General features: G+C 45.9%; 1 protein-coding gene across 2 annotated transcripts; it reads right to left on the bottom strand.

Moving 5' to 3' along the window:
- Positions 1-267: 267 nt before the first annotated feature.
- On the bottom strand, positions 268-12,641 carry tmem245 (transmembrane protein 245). 2 transcript variants are annotated; one of them, XM_071537832.1, is made up of 18 exons: positions 11,814-12,641; positions 10,571-10,688; positions 9,948-10,043; positions 9,183-9,287; positions 8,811-9,020; positions 8,525-8,694; positions 7,874-7,897; positions 5,284-5,388; positions 5,114-5,196; positions 4,824-4,914; positions 4,578-4,676; positions 4,316-4,447; positions 3,715-3,837; positions 3,211-3,356; positions 2,997-3,097; positions 2,708-2,882; positions 2,092-2,286; positions 268-1,948 (listed from the first exon to the last, which is right to left on the bottom strand). In XM_071537832.1, exons 1-18 carry the CDS (start codon positions 12,411-12,413, stop codon positions 1,903-1,905), a joined length of 2,619 nt encoding a protein of 872 aa, XP_071393933.1. In that variant the 5' UTR covers positions 12,414-12,641; the 3' UTR covers positions 268-1,902. The 2 variants fall into 2 exon arrangements, with proteins under 2 accessions (XP_071393933.1, XP_071393932.1); XM_071537831.1 differs by lacking the exon at positions 7,874-7,897 and having other exon boundaries at positions 9,183-9,290.
- Positions 12,642-12,889: the final 248 nt, after the last annotated feature.

Raw genomic sequence — 12,889 nt, 5'->3', positions numbered from 1 at the left:
ATTTTGCTATTTATCAGCAGTTTAGATGTTTGCTTATTGTGTGCTTTCTTTTTAGAAGTAGAATTTTCTTTGCTTTCCATATCTTTGAGTAAACACTGTAATTGAATGTAATCTTTCCTGGCAAACCTCAGTGTTGGCATGGATTGGCCATGATGTTTGACTACAGCAGTGAGAATGGAATGTACCAAAGTAAATATTTTCCTTCAAACAGATAAAAATCTCCTCAAATTCAGACTGCAGGTGAGGCACCAACAAAGCCACCCCCGGTTCAAATGGTAATGTTTATTGTGTCAGTGCACTTCCAGTAATAAAAAACAACAAAAAACACTGCAACGGCACCAGATGAAGATTACATTAGTGAGACAGTGAAACCGTTGCCAAGCCATAGGCTTTTTCCAACCCGACCCAGAATAGATCACAGCCCTCCCACCCTTAGGCAGCTAACGCAGTAGCCAGTATGATAAATGATGTGCATTACATACAGATGATTCATCTGTACAGCTTGTTTATTAAAGCTTCATGTGATGTAAACTGCTTCATATTTTCAGTACAGAAAATTGCTCCTACTGTACTTTAGTATGGAGTCGAGAGACAGTATGAGGTGAGTAGAAAATACAAAGACGTTCCTACTGGGGGAAGTGAGGTGTGTGTGTGGTCACATTTACTATCCAAGTATCCATGGGATGAGGATGCCAGTCACAGTCTTATCAAACTGTTTGAACATAAGTGCTTGCAAAAATACTTTGTCAAACTTGTCAATATCAACATATTCTGAGTGTAGAGCAGGTTTCAACACTGACAGATTAACTACACTTTTCAGAATGAATGGATACGTTCTCATGTATGTGTGTATGTGCACTCACAGTGTGTTAGAACAAATATAAACTTAAGCTGGAAACAAATGATAATGTGAGAACAAAATCCTAGGTAACCAAACGCTACATCCCAGGAAGCAGGATGTCCAATCTGACCGCACTAAAGGTTTGTGCACAGTACGCATCACCATACAGACATGAAAGTGCCACTACATGTAAAAAAAAACATGTAACCATTAAAGATAATAAACAATAACAATAGTTATAATTCAACTGTACTGATATTAAAAAAAAGCAAAAAACCAATGGTATCAAAGCCTGGTCCAGGAGAGCTGTGGAGTATAAGTCTTTGTTAAAGCCAAACTCAGAAATCAGCACAGTAAGTGAATCAAGCATTATGTTAAACTAAGAAGAAGATCACTCTTCATCAGCTCACTGTCTAGACCAGGCTGGAGGACTACTACAAAAACAAGTGCTCAGTTCATCTTTGCACATACCAACCTGCACTACAAACTCTGTCTGAGCCTCCAAGAGGAGCGAGGTAGGGAGCACAGATACTGCACAGCCATACTGTTTAAACCCAGCCAGGGTGTGCAGATTGGAAATCAGGGGCATTGTGAATAAAATATATAATCTTAAAATTCATACGGGTTTACCACAAACCACGTGGTGGATGACACAATAAATTTAGGCATTTCTCAACATTAGCACATCAACTTAGGCACCGAGTTCTCAGAGACGATGTGATTAGCATCAATTTCTCCATCATTCAAAATCGTAAGCCCAATGTAATGTCATTGGTCCATATTTCATGGAGCACTGCTTGGGATCTGAACGTATGCTCTCATTTGTAATTTTATGGTCTTGCATTGAACCAGAGCAGCTGGAGCCATGTCACTCACAGGAACAACTCTGGAAGGCAGACGGCATCATGGGTAACCAACCATTACACCGCCATCTCTTGGTCTGGGCCAACCCTGTAGAGTAGGGCAGCTTGGGGAGGAGCTTCAGAGAGGGGAGTACTTCCCCTGGGGAATCAGCCAATAGGAAGCCAGAAGACATTCCACAGAGACACGCCCTCTTTTTGTCACTCACTGGCCTTCTTCAGCAGAGGAGTGGAGTCTGCGAAGGACCTGAGAGCGACAGGAAAGACAACATAAAGGAGGGAATGGTGCAGGAGTGGTTTCTTTGCTTACGGTTGAAGATATTATCCACTGTCTGTGCAGGTGTACTTGTTTGTGTGAGTGGCACGAATCTGAGGTATTTCTGTACTTACCGGACCGGGTGGAGGGGCCAGGAGGCCTGCACAGGCGTGGGCACCGCAGAGCTGGGGCTCATCAGCATGGCACTGTAGATGTTGGCTGCCACCACCAGGATGCAGAGCAGGATGGGCCCGATGATGGCGCCCTCCAGACCCAGATAGTACGCTCCGCCTGCCACTGCCAGACCTGTCAGATAGGGGTGCCCACCCCTGGGAGAATAGATCAACACAAAGAAATACTTAAAAATAGTTCCAGTAAAACACAATGAATGAGGTGCTTTTTACTTTTAGTTAAGTGGATTTTTACAGTACTGTTACTTCTACTTAATACCACCACTGAAGCTAGGCTACCATTAACAGCTGAGATGGAGCAGTATCTTGCCAGCTGTCTCAAACAGCTGACAAACAGTTTCTGAAAATGACACCAGGGTGGTTTCATCTCAAAGCCATATTAGGGTAGAAACCAGGCTTGTATGCATTACAGTAACAACCACAGGCGGGATGTTGAAATTTGCTTGTCAGATGCCAAATGCCAGCACTCAGATCCAGCTCTCCTACAAGTGGAAGCACGCATAACACACACACACACACACACACAAGCTGGTAACGCACCAGTGTCTCACATACGTACCCGGAGATATCAGAGTAGATGGCTGTGTCTACAAAGTAGGTTGGAAGCAGATGGCAGACCAGCAGCAGCAGAGCCTTGACGCCCTCTCCCTGTGCCAACCACAGATCACACACAGCCGGCACTGCTGCCCAGTAGGTCCCCAAGAACGGCACCGCTCCCAGGATGGCAGCCAACGCTTCAGGGAAGGAAAGAGGGATTCAGAGAGCGGAGGGGAGAAAAAAGAAATGACCATCGCTTGGCAGTTGCAGGTATAGTGACAGCATGAGCCGCTGCGAACACACTGACTCACCAGACGGGATGAAAACTATGTTGATGCCAAAGATAGTGTGAGTGAGCCAAGTGTAGAGGCCGTAGAAGCCCGCCATCTTCAGAGAGGCATCAAACACTCCTCTTCAAAACAAACACAAGGTAAACAAAAATTACAATTGTGTCATATGCCATATTATTTTTTATTTTTTTTCACCTAGACATGAGATTTTGTGTGCGTGTGTGTGTGTCTCTACCTGATGGCCTCCTCTACAGACTGGCCTATGATATTGGAGGAGGGTCCCGGCTGGGAGAGGGGTGTCAGGCTGATGACCCATTTGACAGGTTTGTAGTATTCTCCACTGGAGCTCAGCAGGTAGAAGAGAGTGGTCAGGAAGATCACCTGCATACACACAGGAAAAGGCACAAACGTGATCAGTAATTCACACACATACATGTAGACACAGTAGATGTACCTGTTCTCACCAGCAGAGGAAGTTAGATAGATTCAAATTTTGACCTATTTTCATCTGACATAAGAAATGTTAATAAGTCACCTAGTTATGAGTTGTGTGTTTATGAGTTATGTGTTACAATATACAGATTTTTACTATAACAATTAAGAAAAGGTTGTCTACTGTGGCTGCAGCAGACCTAATTCAGATTATGTTGAGAGTAAATGCAGAATAGAGGGCTTCTATAATGTCTACTACTCTATGTATTACTGAGCCAGATGCTTTGTAGCAGTCAATGTTCCATACCAGACTCAGGGCGAAGTTGAGGAGGGCCGTGCCGCTGTGGAACAAGACAGTGAGGAGTGTGGTCGTCGTGGAGATGAGAAGGCCGACGTTCCTACTCATTACCACCCACAGAGACTCCAGGATCTATAAAAACAAGGCAACAGCAAACATGTCGTCACCCACGAATGATGCAGTTACAAAGATATCACATTTCATGTTTTGTAGCAACCCCCTTGGACCAATCAGTATAGCTTTGGAAATGCTGCAACACAGTGGTGACATGCATCATTCCTCCAAGTTTCATCAAAATCCAATCAGCGATGTCTGAAATATCGCTTGTGACACATGGGCAAAAGAGCAAATGAATGATGTAGCGCCCCCTTTAGGCTAATCTGTATCATTTTGTAAATACTGGAACTCAGTGGTAAGATGCATCAGTCACGCATGTTTCTTAAAAATACAACCTGTGGTGTCTGAGATATAACTTGTGACTGACGAAAGGATGGATGGACAAAAGCAACAAACGAACACACAGACAGAGACTGGCCCATATATGTCATATATACAAACCCTCAGCCTCATACAGCAGAGAGTAAACATTTCATCAAACACACACACTTACAGACAGCAGGGTCTCAATATTCTCCTGTACGAAGGAGGCGATGTCCTGCCAGTCCAGGATGTCCACTAGCCAGCTGTTCTGCCTCTGAGCTGGCAACTTCTGACCTCGGTGGCGCCCAGACTGGGTCACATTCTGGAAACATGCGCGTGATTAAGTGTTGTCTAAAACTGCATAACACTGAATGTGACTTGATTTGAGGAGACTGTGACCCTCCCCTACATACAGCAGTCTAACGGACAGACCCAACCCCCTACTGTGTTACCTTAACAAACCAGGAGTGGTACAGTCTGTCCCAAAGCTCCAAAACCTGCTTCTCAATGACCGCTGTGTGGTTCGCCTTGTCTCCTAACATCTTATGGAGCTGCGCACACAGAAAAAGAACAAAGACTCATAGCATAATATGCTCCTAATGCCCAGCTTGTTTTCTGTGTACACAAAACTACATCTGAGCATCTGTTCAAGGATAGAGAAACCACAGAGAAACTTAACAGGCAATTGTCATTCCCACCTTTTGTGTTATCCATTCTCTCCCATGCTGATAGACATTAGTAGCAGCTGAGTTCAGAGCCTTCTGGACCACACGGGCCTCTGGGAGCCAGCTAGAGGAGGGGAAGGGCAAGAAAATAGAAAGGGAAAGAGAGAGAGAGAGACAGGGAGAGAGAAAAGGAAGAAAGCTCAGGTGGTTGGTAGATGAGAAATCATAATTCCAAACTCTCAGAGTGAGAGAGCGACGCTGTGAGAGACAGATAAAGAGGGACCACATAATCCTCTGAAAAGGGAATGACAAAACTGTCATACTTGGCCCATTCTGGGTGGTTGGACACAGTCTCATTGATGAGGTTGCTGGTTACATCAATGATGTGAACGCTCTCATGATGAACCTAGAAGAGACAAAAGCTACTCTGTTAGCCCAGTCAATGTCAGAACCGCTGAAATGCAGTGAAGTGGTGAAAAGGGACAAACGGTACCATAGCAGTGAGCAGTAGCGCCATGAGCAGAGTTCCTGTGACCAGGAGGAAGATGATGAAGATGCTGATGATTTTGTCCAGGGATCGCTCCAACCACACAATCATCTGCACAGAGAGGAAGAAGACACGGAGAGGGAGGGGAAGGGGAAGACGAGGAGAGAGGAAGAGAGAAGGAACAGGGGGAAGTGGCAGAGAGAAGTAGACACATAGTCAGTACCATTCAGAATGTGTTGAGGACACACAGCGGTCGGACACATGGAGAAACCTGTGTCCTCCCCTTGTGAAGAGGCCATTTTGGATCTAAACCAGAGCCAATAGCTGCCACCTCAGACCCTGAGGATAATAAGGTAACGGACTTAATGAACCAATAGCCAGGATATCTGCACACATACACACATACTTGCGGAGAGGTAAGCATGAAAACATGCATGTGAAACCCTCAGTTCTGTGTCTGTGTATGTGTGACTGCTGTCTTTCCATGTGCACTGTTGCAAGGTGGTGCAATTCTTAACCCAGGTTTCTCAATGCTCCAAACCCTGTATCAACAGCTAACATAAAGCAGCTTCTAAATCTCATTAGTCTTTGCCTGTGTGTGTGTGTGTGTGTGTATGTGTTTGTGTGTGTGCATGTTGAGGTCGCAAAAGCCATGTGTTAAAATCAAGTTACTGGAGTCAATGAAGAGGCTCAGTTAGTCGACACCTCTTTCCCATGAGGCCATGTCCCAGTGGTTTGACGTCATATTGATGGTGTTATGATACAGCAGTCAGTAATCTTAAAGAAAGAGTCTACACAAATATTAACCATCTAAATGATGTAGCCTTACCTTTCAAGGGGAAGAATTGTACTTGGCAGGCTGACTGATGTGGCTTATATACAGTACTACATACAGTGGGTGAACAAAATAACGGAAACACCACATGAAAAAGGGGTTTTAACTTTGAAGTAACTAAGTCAGAATAGAAAAGCGGTTAAGCAGGTGAATCACATTATGTTGAATGCCAATCAGCAATGTGTCAGCTTTAAAAAGAAGTCTAACAATCACCATTTTTGTATGTGAATTTTCAGAGCAACATGAGGCAACTAACAGAGTTCCAAAGAGCCAAACAGCTGGTGCCAAATTGCATCTGTCACAAACACTTAAAAATGATTATTGTGGCAAGAGGAAATCTTGAAAATCATATGACAAAATATGCCAAACACATACAAACGGATTTAGCAAAGAGGAACAGCTGAAGTTTACCAACAGGAATAGACAGACTATTAACAGGATAGTTGCTTAACACCACAAAACTATGGCCTAAGAAGTGACCAGAGTTGAATCAACACCTCTGTGACACAGTCTGAGCTTCACAAATGTGGTATTTAAGTAGGGCTGCCATTCAAAAACCACTACATGTATAACCTGGTATAAGGATAACAAAACCTGGACCCCTGGACAATAGAAGACAGGAATATGATCTGATGAGTCCTCTTTGACTGTTTTTTTCTACATCCTGCCTTCAACCCACGTTGTCTGTTGCCAACTGTCCAACACAGTAGTGGATCTGTAATGGTATGGACAGCCATCTGAGGGATGTAGTCCAATGACTGCATAGTTGTGTAATGGCCAAATACTGTGAGGGCATCTTACGGCACCAGGGGCACCCTATGGGTCCAAACACTGTTCCCATATTCCAAAATAATAATGCCCCCATACACACCGCTAAAAAAATTCAAGAGTGGTTTCATGAACTCCAGGATGAAGTCATATGCAGATCTAGACATTATTGAACCTTTATGTGAAGTTCTGGAGCGCAGAGTTGATTTCTACCTCCTTTCATCAAAGAACAGGAGCCCCTTGAAGAAAGTCCAGTATCTCACAGTTCAGGACTTGTATGACTCAAGACTTGTATGACTTCTGAAGGTGAAGGGTGGCCCCAATTCTTTTTAGGTACTTAATATTTATATATTGTTAGGTGTTTCCATTGTTTTGTCCACCCCTCTAGTCTCAATAGTCCCAGTGCCACCCATAAAACTTACCTACACACCTTAAACTTCCCAATCCCTTACAACACAGAGGGTCTTTCTGGGAGCAGACCATGGCAGTGTTTCCCCTACATCTAATCGATCGCCCTGGGCTGATCCATCAAAATATTATTAGGGGAAACACTGCCCCCCCTCCCACTCTGCTCTGGCCCGTCTACATCAGCCATCTCTCCATGCAGCTACATACACTCTGAAGCCAACCTGCCAATCGGATCACAGCGGGGAAGATACGGAATGGGCCGAGGAACCAATGAGTTCCCCCTCCTCCCCCCAAACCGTATCTTCCAACGAACAGAAGCAGGAAGCGGGAAGGCAGTGAGAGGAAGGACACTGAGACAGCATGATGGAGGGAAGATGATGACAGTGGATGGGATATAGCATCAGTCCAAGCTACTACAAGGTGTGCTCACGCCTACACATACACACACATGTAATTCCCTTATTCTTGGTCTCTCTCTCTCTCTCTCTCTCATACACACACACACACACACACACACACACTTTCATGCTCTGTCAATCTCTCTCTCTCTTTTTCTCTCAGCACTCTGTTCCTCCAGATCATTACCTGCTTGTTAAGCCAATGCCAGAGCTTGGGGAGGAGACAAAGAGACATTGGGAATTATTACTGGAAAGATCTGTGCAGCAATCATCACATGTACCCAGGCAACAAGAACACAACCTCAGTTTGGGTACAGGCAATAAGGGGATCAGTGGGTGGAGAGGGGCAGGCAGGATCTAACTGGATGCAGGGCATACAGGGAGTCTGGATTGACTATACAGTGGGATGTAAATCACTGCGATTACAAACACGTAATCGGAGCAGGTCATAACCATATCGCAAAAACATCAGGGAAAACTCTTTTAGTATGAAGGATGTCAGACATGTGGCCATTAGTGTCATTATAAAATATAAAACCATAAGAGGATTCATCAGCTAAATGACCTGTAACAGAGTATTGTGATTTATGTGGCACTAAGCCCTTCCATTATTCTCTCTCTCTCTCTCTCTCAGATCCACTTCAGTTCTCTCTAGTTAAGCCTCACCTTCAGCGTTCATTGACCATTCTAAAAGGATGTGCCAGTTGAAGAGAAAATGTGTGTGAGTGTGTGTGTGTGTGTGTGTGTGTGTGTGTGTGAGGTAGTGTCAAATCAAGGGCAGGAGGAATAAGGACACTGGCTGCTTCAGTGTCGCCCGGACGCTGGTCAGAGGCGTTACCTTCGTATCGATGCGGAGCAGGAACTGAGCAAGGCCTTTGATTGGTCCAGGCAGCAGGGCTTCCTCTCGCTCGCGTCCGAACTTCTCCAGCACCGCCCACCACGAGGCAAGCGTCCGCTCGGCGAAGCTCTTCAGGCCAAAGTGGACCACCAGCTTCTTCATCACCCACACTAAAGCACAAATACAGGCATTCAATGCAGCATGCGCCTAAGTGAGGTGGAAGATCTGTGAAGAAGTGTGTGAATGTGTGTGTGCATTTGTGTGTGTGTGTGCAAGTGTGTGTTACCAGCCACAGGGATAGGCAGCAACTGTAGGATCCAGAGGTTGAGCCACACCTGAACCAGTACTATGGCCCAGACCAGCAGCACAAAGTAGATATCACTGGCCTTGTGGGAGCTCCTCTCTCTCTGGAAGAGGCCAGCGGGCATTGTGCGAGAGCCCCGAGGGAACCCAGGGGTGACGGGGACAGGACCGGGACCCACAGAGTCCACACCGTCTGGGATGGAAGGAGGGAGGCGGACAGAGAGGAAGAGGCATACACACAGAGGGAGAGGGAGAGAAAGCGTGAAGCAAGGATGATGGATCATGTCTGCAACTGTGCTTGTCAGTCATTACTGCTGTCTAATAAACAGAGATGAAAGCAGGTAAGCTGTCTGACCTGCGTTAGAGTTTTCGTTGTTTTCAGTTTTCATTCGCAGGTTGCTACAGGAGATGGCCATGTAGATAGTGTTAGCAGCAAACGACAACACCTGCCCCGACAACTCTCCTGGGGAGATAAAGGAGAGAGAAAGAGAAGAAAGTGACACATAAAAGCAGTGAGTATACCACAGACATTGAAAAAAAGGGCATACAAAGCAAAAAACACCATACCAAGTTTGTGTGCATCTGTGTGTGAATGCAAATTATCAGGCAAAAGAAAGAGTTCTTCCTTTTCATTCTGCTGTTTAAGGCTTCCACACTCCCCACAGGGTCTTCCCATACTCTGATGGCTTCGGCCCAAGTCCACTGTCCCAGGGACAGACTGGCCACCTCAGGCCACTTATGAATTAGGTAAACCTTCTGGGCTGACATTGAGGCAAAATATAACTCAATATAAGATAAGTGCTGTGTAAGCTTGAGGACACGGGTAGCCAAATTAGAATAAAGGCCATTAGCTGTACTTTTCCACTGCTGTGTTTGAAGAAGGATGTTAGCTGGCAGGATCTGGCCAACAACGACTCTCCTGTGGTAGTTCATTATAGTTAATTATCAATGGGCTTACTTCCTTCCTTACTTACTTACTTCTTCCTACCATATTTATGTATGTGTGGTTGACAGGGAGTAAAGGGTTCTTTCTGTGGTAAATCTAAGTGTGTGTGTGTGTGTGTGTGTGTGTGTGTGTGTGTGTGTGTGTGTGTGTGTGTGTGTGCCCATACATCCTCACCTTTGCCAGGGACCGGTGGTTTCTCTTGGGAGCCCACGATGAGGAGTATAACCACAACCACAAATATGGGCACTCTCCATGAGCCGGTCAGAGACACTAAAAACAGAGGGAGAGAACATTTCCTCAGACCGTCCTGCAGCCCTGTGGATTGAGTCCCCTGGCTCCCCCCCCCTCCCCTCCCCTCCCCTCTTGAGCGGTCTGCCTAGATTCTTATTAGCTCTCAGTCACATTTAACATTTGAGGCCTGAAGGTTAACACCACCTCTCGGCACGCCTCAAGCATACTATAAATACTGGAGACTGCCTCATCTGGCCATATAACTCAGTGTGAGTGAGTGTGCGTGCGTGTGCGTGTGTGTGCGTGTGTGAGTACTCTGCCTGATGGACTTCTGGAACTTTGGCCTTATCATAGCTAGAAAAACATTTTACATTTAACTTTGGAGCTTGCAGCTACCTGCTGCACCGATTTAGACATGATTTGAAGAAACCCTTCCAGGGTCAGAAAGGGAGAGTCTAGATAAAACTATGAATTGCCGGCATACTTCCCTCCAACCAGCTTGTCTCAGCAGGCTCTCGAGGCCTCCACACCTCTCCCCACCTCTCCCCCCGCCCCTCCCCACTCACCCAGGTAGAAGAGCAGGATGGTCCAGACAGGAACAGACAGAGCCCTCAGGTAGTGCTCAGTACTGGGGCTCCACTTGAAGGCTACTGCCAGCATGTAGCCCACCACCGCTGTGCACACCTGGAGCGAGGGAGAGAGAAGTGAGAGAGTGACACAATAATAAAAAGGGAATGAGATATGATGATGTATACTAGGATAAGGGGAGATGTTGCAAAGTCAAGGGTTCCTGTACATATTTCATTTCAAAATTCTCTATTTTTTTTCCAGACTTGAATTTTTCTGGACTGGGTTAAGGAATTTGGTTAGTCAATATGATGTATGCTGATAGTGGCTGGGTAAAATGACAAGCCCATATCAGTCTATAGCTGAACATGATTCTTCACAACAATAATAATCACCATCAGTCAGCAATTACATAAAATCTTTATGTGTTCTTTAAGTGTTATCCAGACAGAATGTTCCAGATTTCCCCAGACTTTTTTCACATTTCCAAAACCTTGACAGTTTTAGTAGTCGATAGTAATTATCAAATTGATTTTTCATACTTTTCCAGGCTTTCCAGACCTGCGTAGGAAGCCTGTTAGTCAATATTAACTGTCTACAATCTGTCATATATTCAGCACAACAGCCTCAGTCAAACTGCTTGGTAATAAAGTCATGTAATGTGATGCCCCAGTGTGCAATCAAGTGTTTACCACCAAGGCCTTCGCCAGTTCTGCTGCATACAAAGACGTCTTTATATGTAATTTAATACAGTGCGTCCTCCATTCTATTTATGGACAAGGGCCATGCTTCAGTCTACTTCTGCATTTAGAGATGACTGACTGTCTGGAGAGGAACATTTAATGTGATTAGCCTCTCGTCAAAGCATGGCTGTACTTAACCCACTCAGATCCCTGGAGCGGTTTTGTAATAATAAGGTATTGATCAGATACTGAAATGAGGCAGGAAATGAGATAAGCTCACATACCAGCTAATGCATATTCTTAGAAAAATACTTTCTGCACTGAGGTTAACAGAATTGAAGGGCTCTTGTTCTAGGAAATGCAATTCAAGTAGTTGACAGCTGAAAGTCAGTCCACATTACTTTTAGGACATCCGAAGCATTTAGAGCATGTTTGGGCTGAGCCACATCACGGCTCACCACGCCCATCCAGTGGCACAGTGTCTTATGCTGAGTGACACAATAAGCCGTTGTCATTACAAAGGGGGGGCGTGCCCAGCTGCCACTGCCCATTCACTCACCCACACAGTGTGGAAGCAATCAAGCGCGGCCCCGATGATCCCACAGACGTGCTCGAGGATCACCTGCATACCGATGACACTCCAGAACAGGTAGAGAAAGTAGAGCAGCGGCGCGCCGGCCCCGATCACCAGCAGCACCGTGAGCCTCTCCAAGACCAGCCTGCCCATCGCCTCCACCCCGTGGTTCACACACCACACCGGAACTAGCAGGGTCCCCACCACGATGGGCGTCCCGGTGTCCTGGAGGCCGCTGAGCCAGGAGCGGCCGAGCCGGGCTAGGGAGTATTTAAACGGGTGGAGGAAAGTGCCGCAAAGCACCGCCCAAAGCAGCGGGCGGAGGAAGGCCTCCAGGATAAAGTAAACTAGAACAGCCGCTCCGCAACAGATAGCGACGAAGATCATCGCCCCGGTGTTATAGAAGGCCTGTTTGATGTTCTTGTCAAATTTTAGAGAGGAAGGCTGGGTAAGCAGCTGGCTCATCATGCCCACAGCTGGCTGGACGCTCTCGGAGAAGGAGACGTAGTGCGGCCGGGCAGTGTGCGGGCTCTCCGGGGGAGACACAGGGGCAGCCTCCGGCCCCGCGTCCTCCTCGTCTGCCATCTTCCCCGATTCCGCCTCGCGCTCCGTCGTCCAGGGAGCGATCCCACCGCGTGAGGGGGGAAAACATATGACGTAATGCTGACGAAACCGTCCAGAGGCACGATGGGTAATGTAGTGTAAATGAATGCGCTGAACACTGTCACATGTTGCTAACAGATAAGAATTATTTCTTTGTTATTTTTTTCTGGACGGTGCTATAAAATGTAATTGATTCTATTAAAACGGATTAACTGGCAGAGCTGTCTTCCGTGAAATGACTACCCGATGTAAAAGTATTTTCTTGATACAGTCCGTTTTATTGATAATAAACACAGGCATGGTTTCAATGGGAGGCATCTTAACATGAATTCTGTGAACAGTGTAGTATCCATTCACTTTCAGTAATATTATTTCAGATCAAAAGGCTACAATAACAACCTGGGGAAAAATTAGTTCAAACAAAATGTCATGTCATCATGGTTTATGCTCCTGTTCAG

This window comes from Centroberyx affinis, unplaced genomic scaffold (genome assembly GCF_046629955.1).
Source record: "Centroberyx affinis isolate AG114_WGS23_722 - 3 ecotype Tasmania unplaced genomic scaffold, CSIRO-AGI_Caff_v1 ptg003132l_1, whole genome shotgun sequence".
Taxonomy (NCBI): domain Eukaryota; kingdom Metazoa; phylum Chordata; class Actinopteri; order Beryciformes; family Berycidae; genus Centroberyx; species Centroberyx affinis.
Note: the sequence above shows the minus strand (reverse complement) of the source record. Positions and strands in the feature narration are given on the sequence as shown.

Bases quoted from the DNA above. Each gene is read 5' to 3' on its own strand.
- tmem245 (XM_071537832.1), bottom strand. From the start codon at position 12,413: ATGGCAGACGAGGAGGACGCGGGGCCGGAGGCTGCCCCTGTGTCTCCC. The intron at 10,044-10,570 runs GTGAGTGGGGAG...CTCTGTTTTTAG, and splicing joins CATCCTGCTCTTCTACCTGG to TGTCTCTGACCGGCTCATGG. The intron at 4,448-4,577 runs GTAACACAGTAG...GCATGTTTCCAG, and splicing joins ACCACTCCTGGTTTGTTAAG to AATGTGACCCAGTCTGGGCG.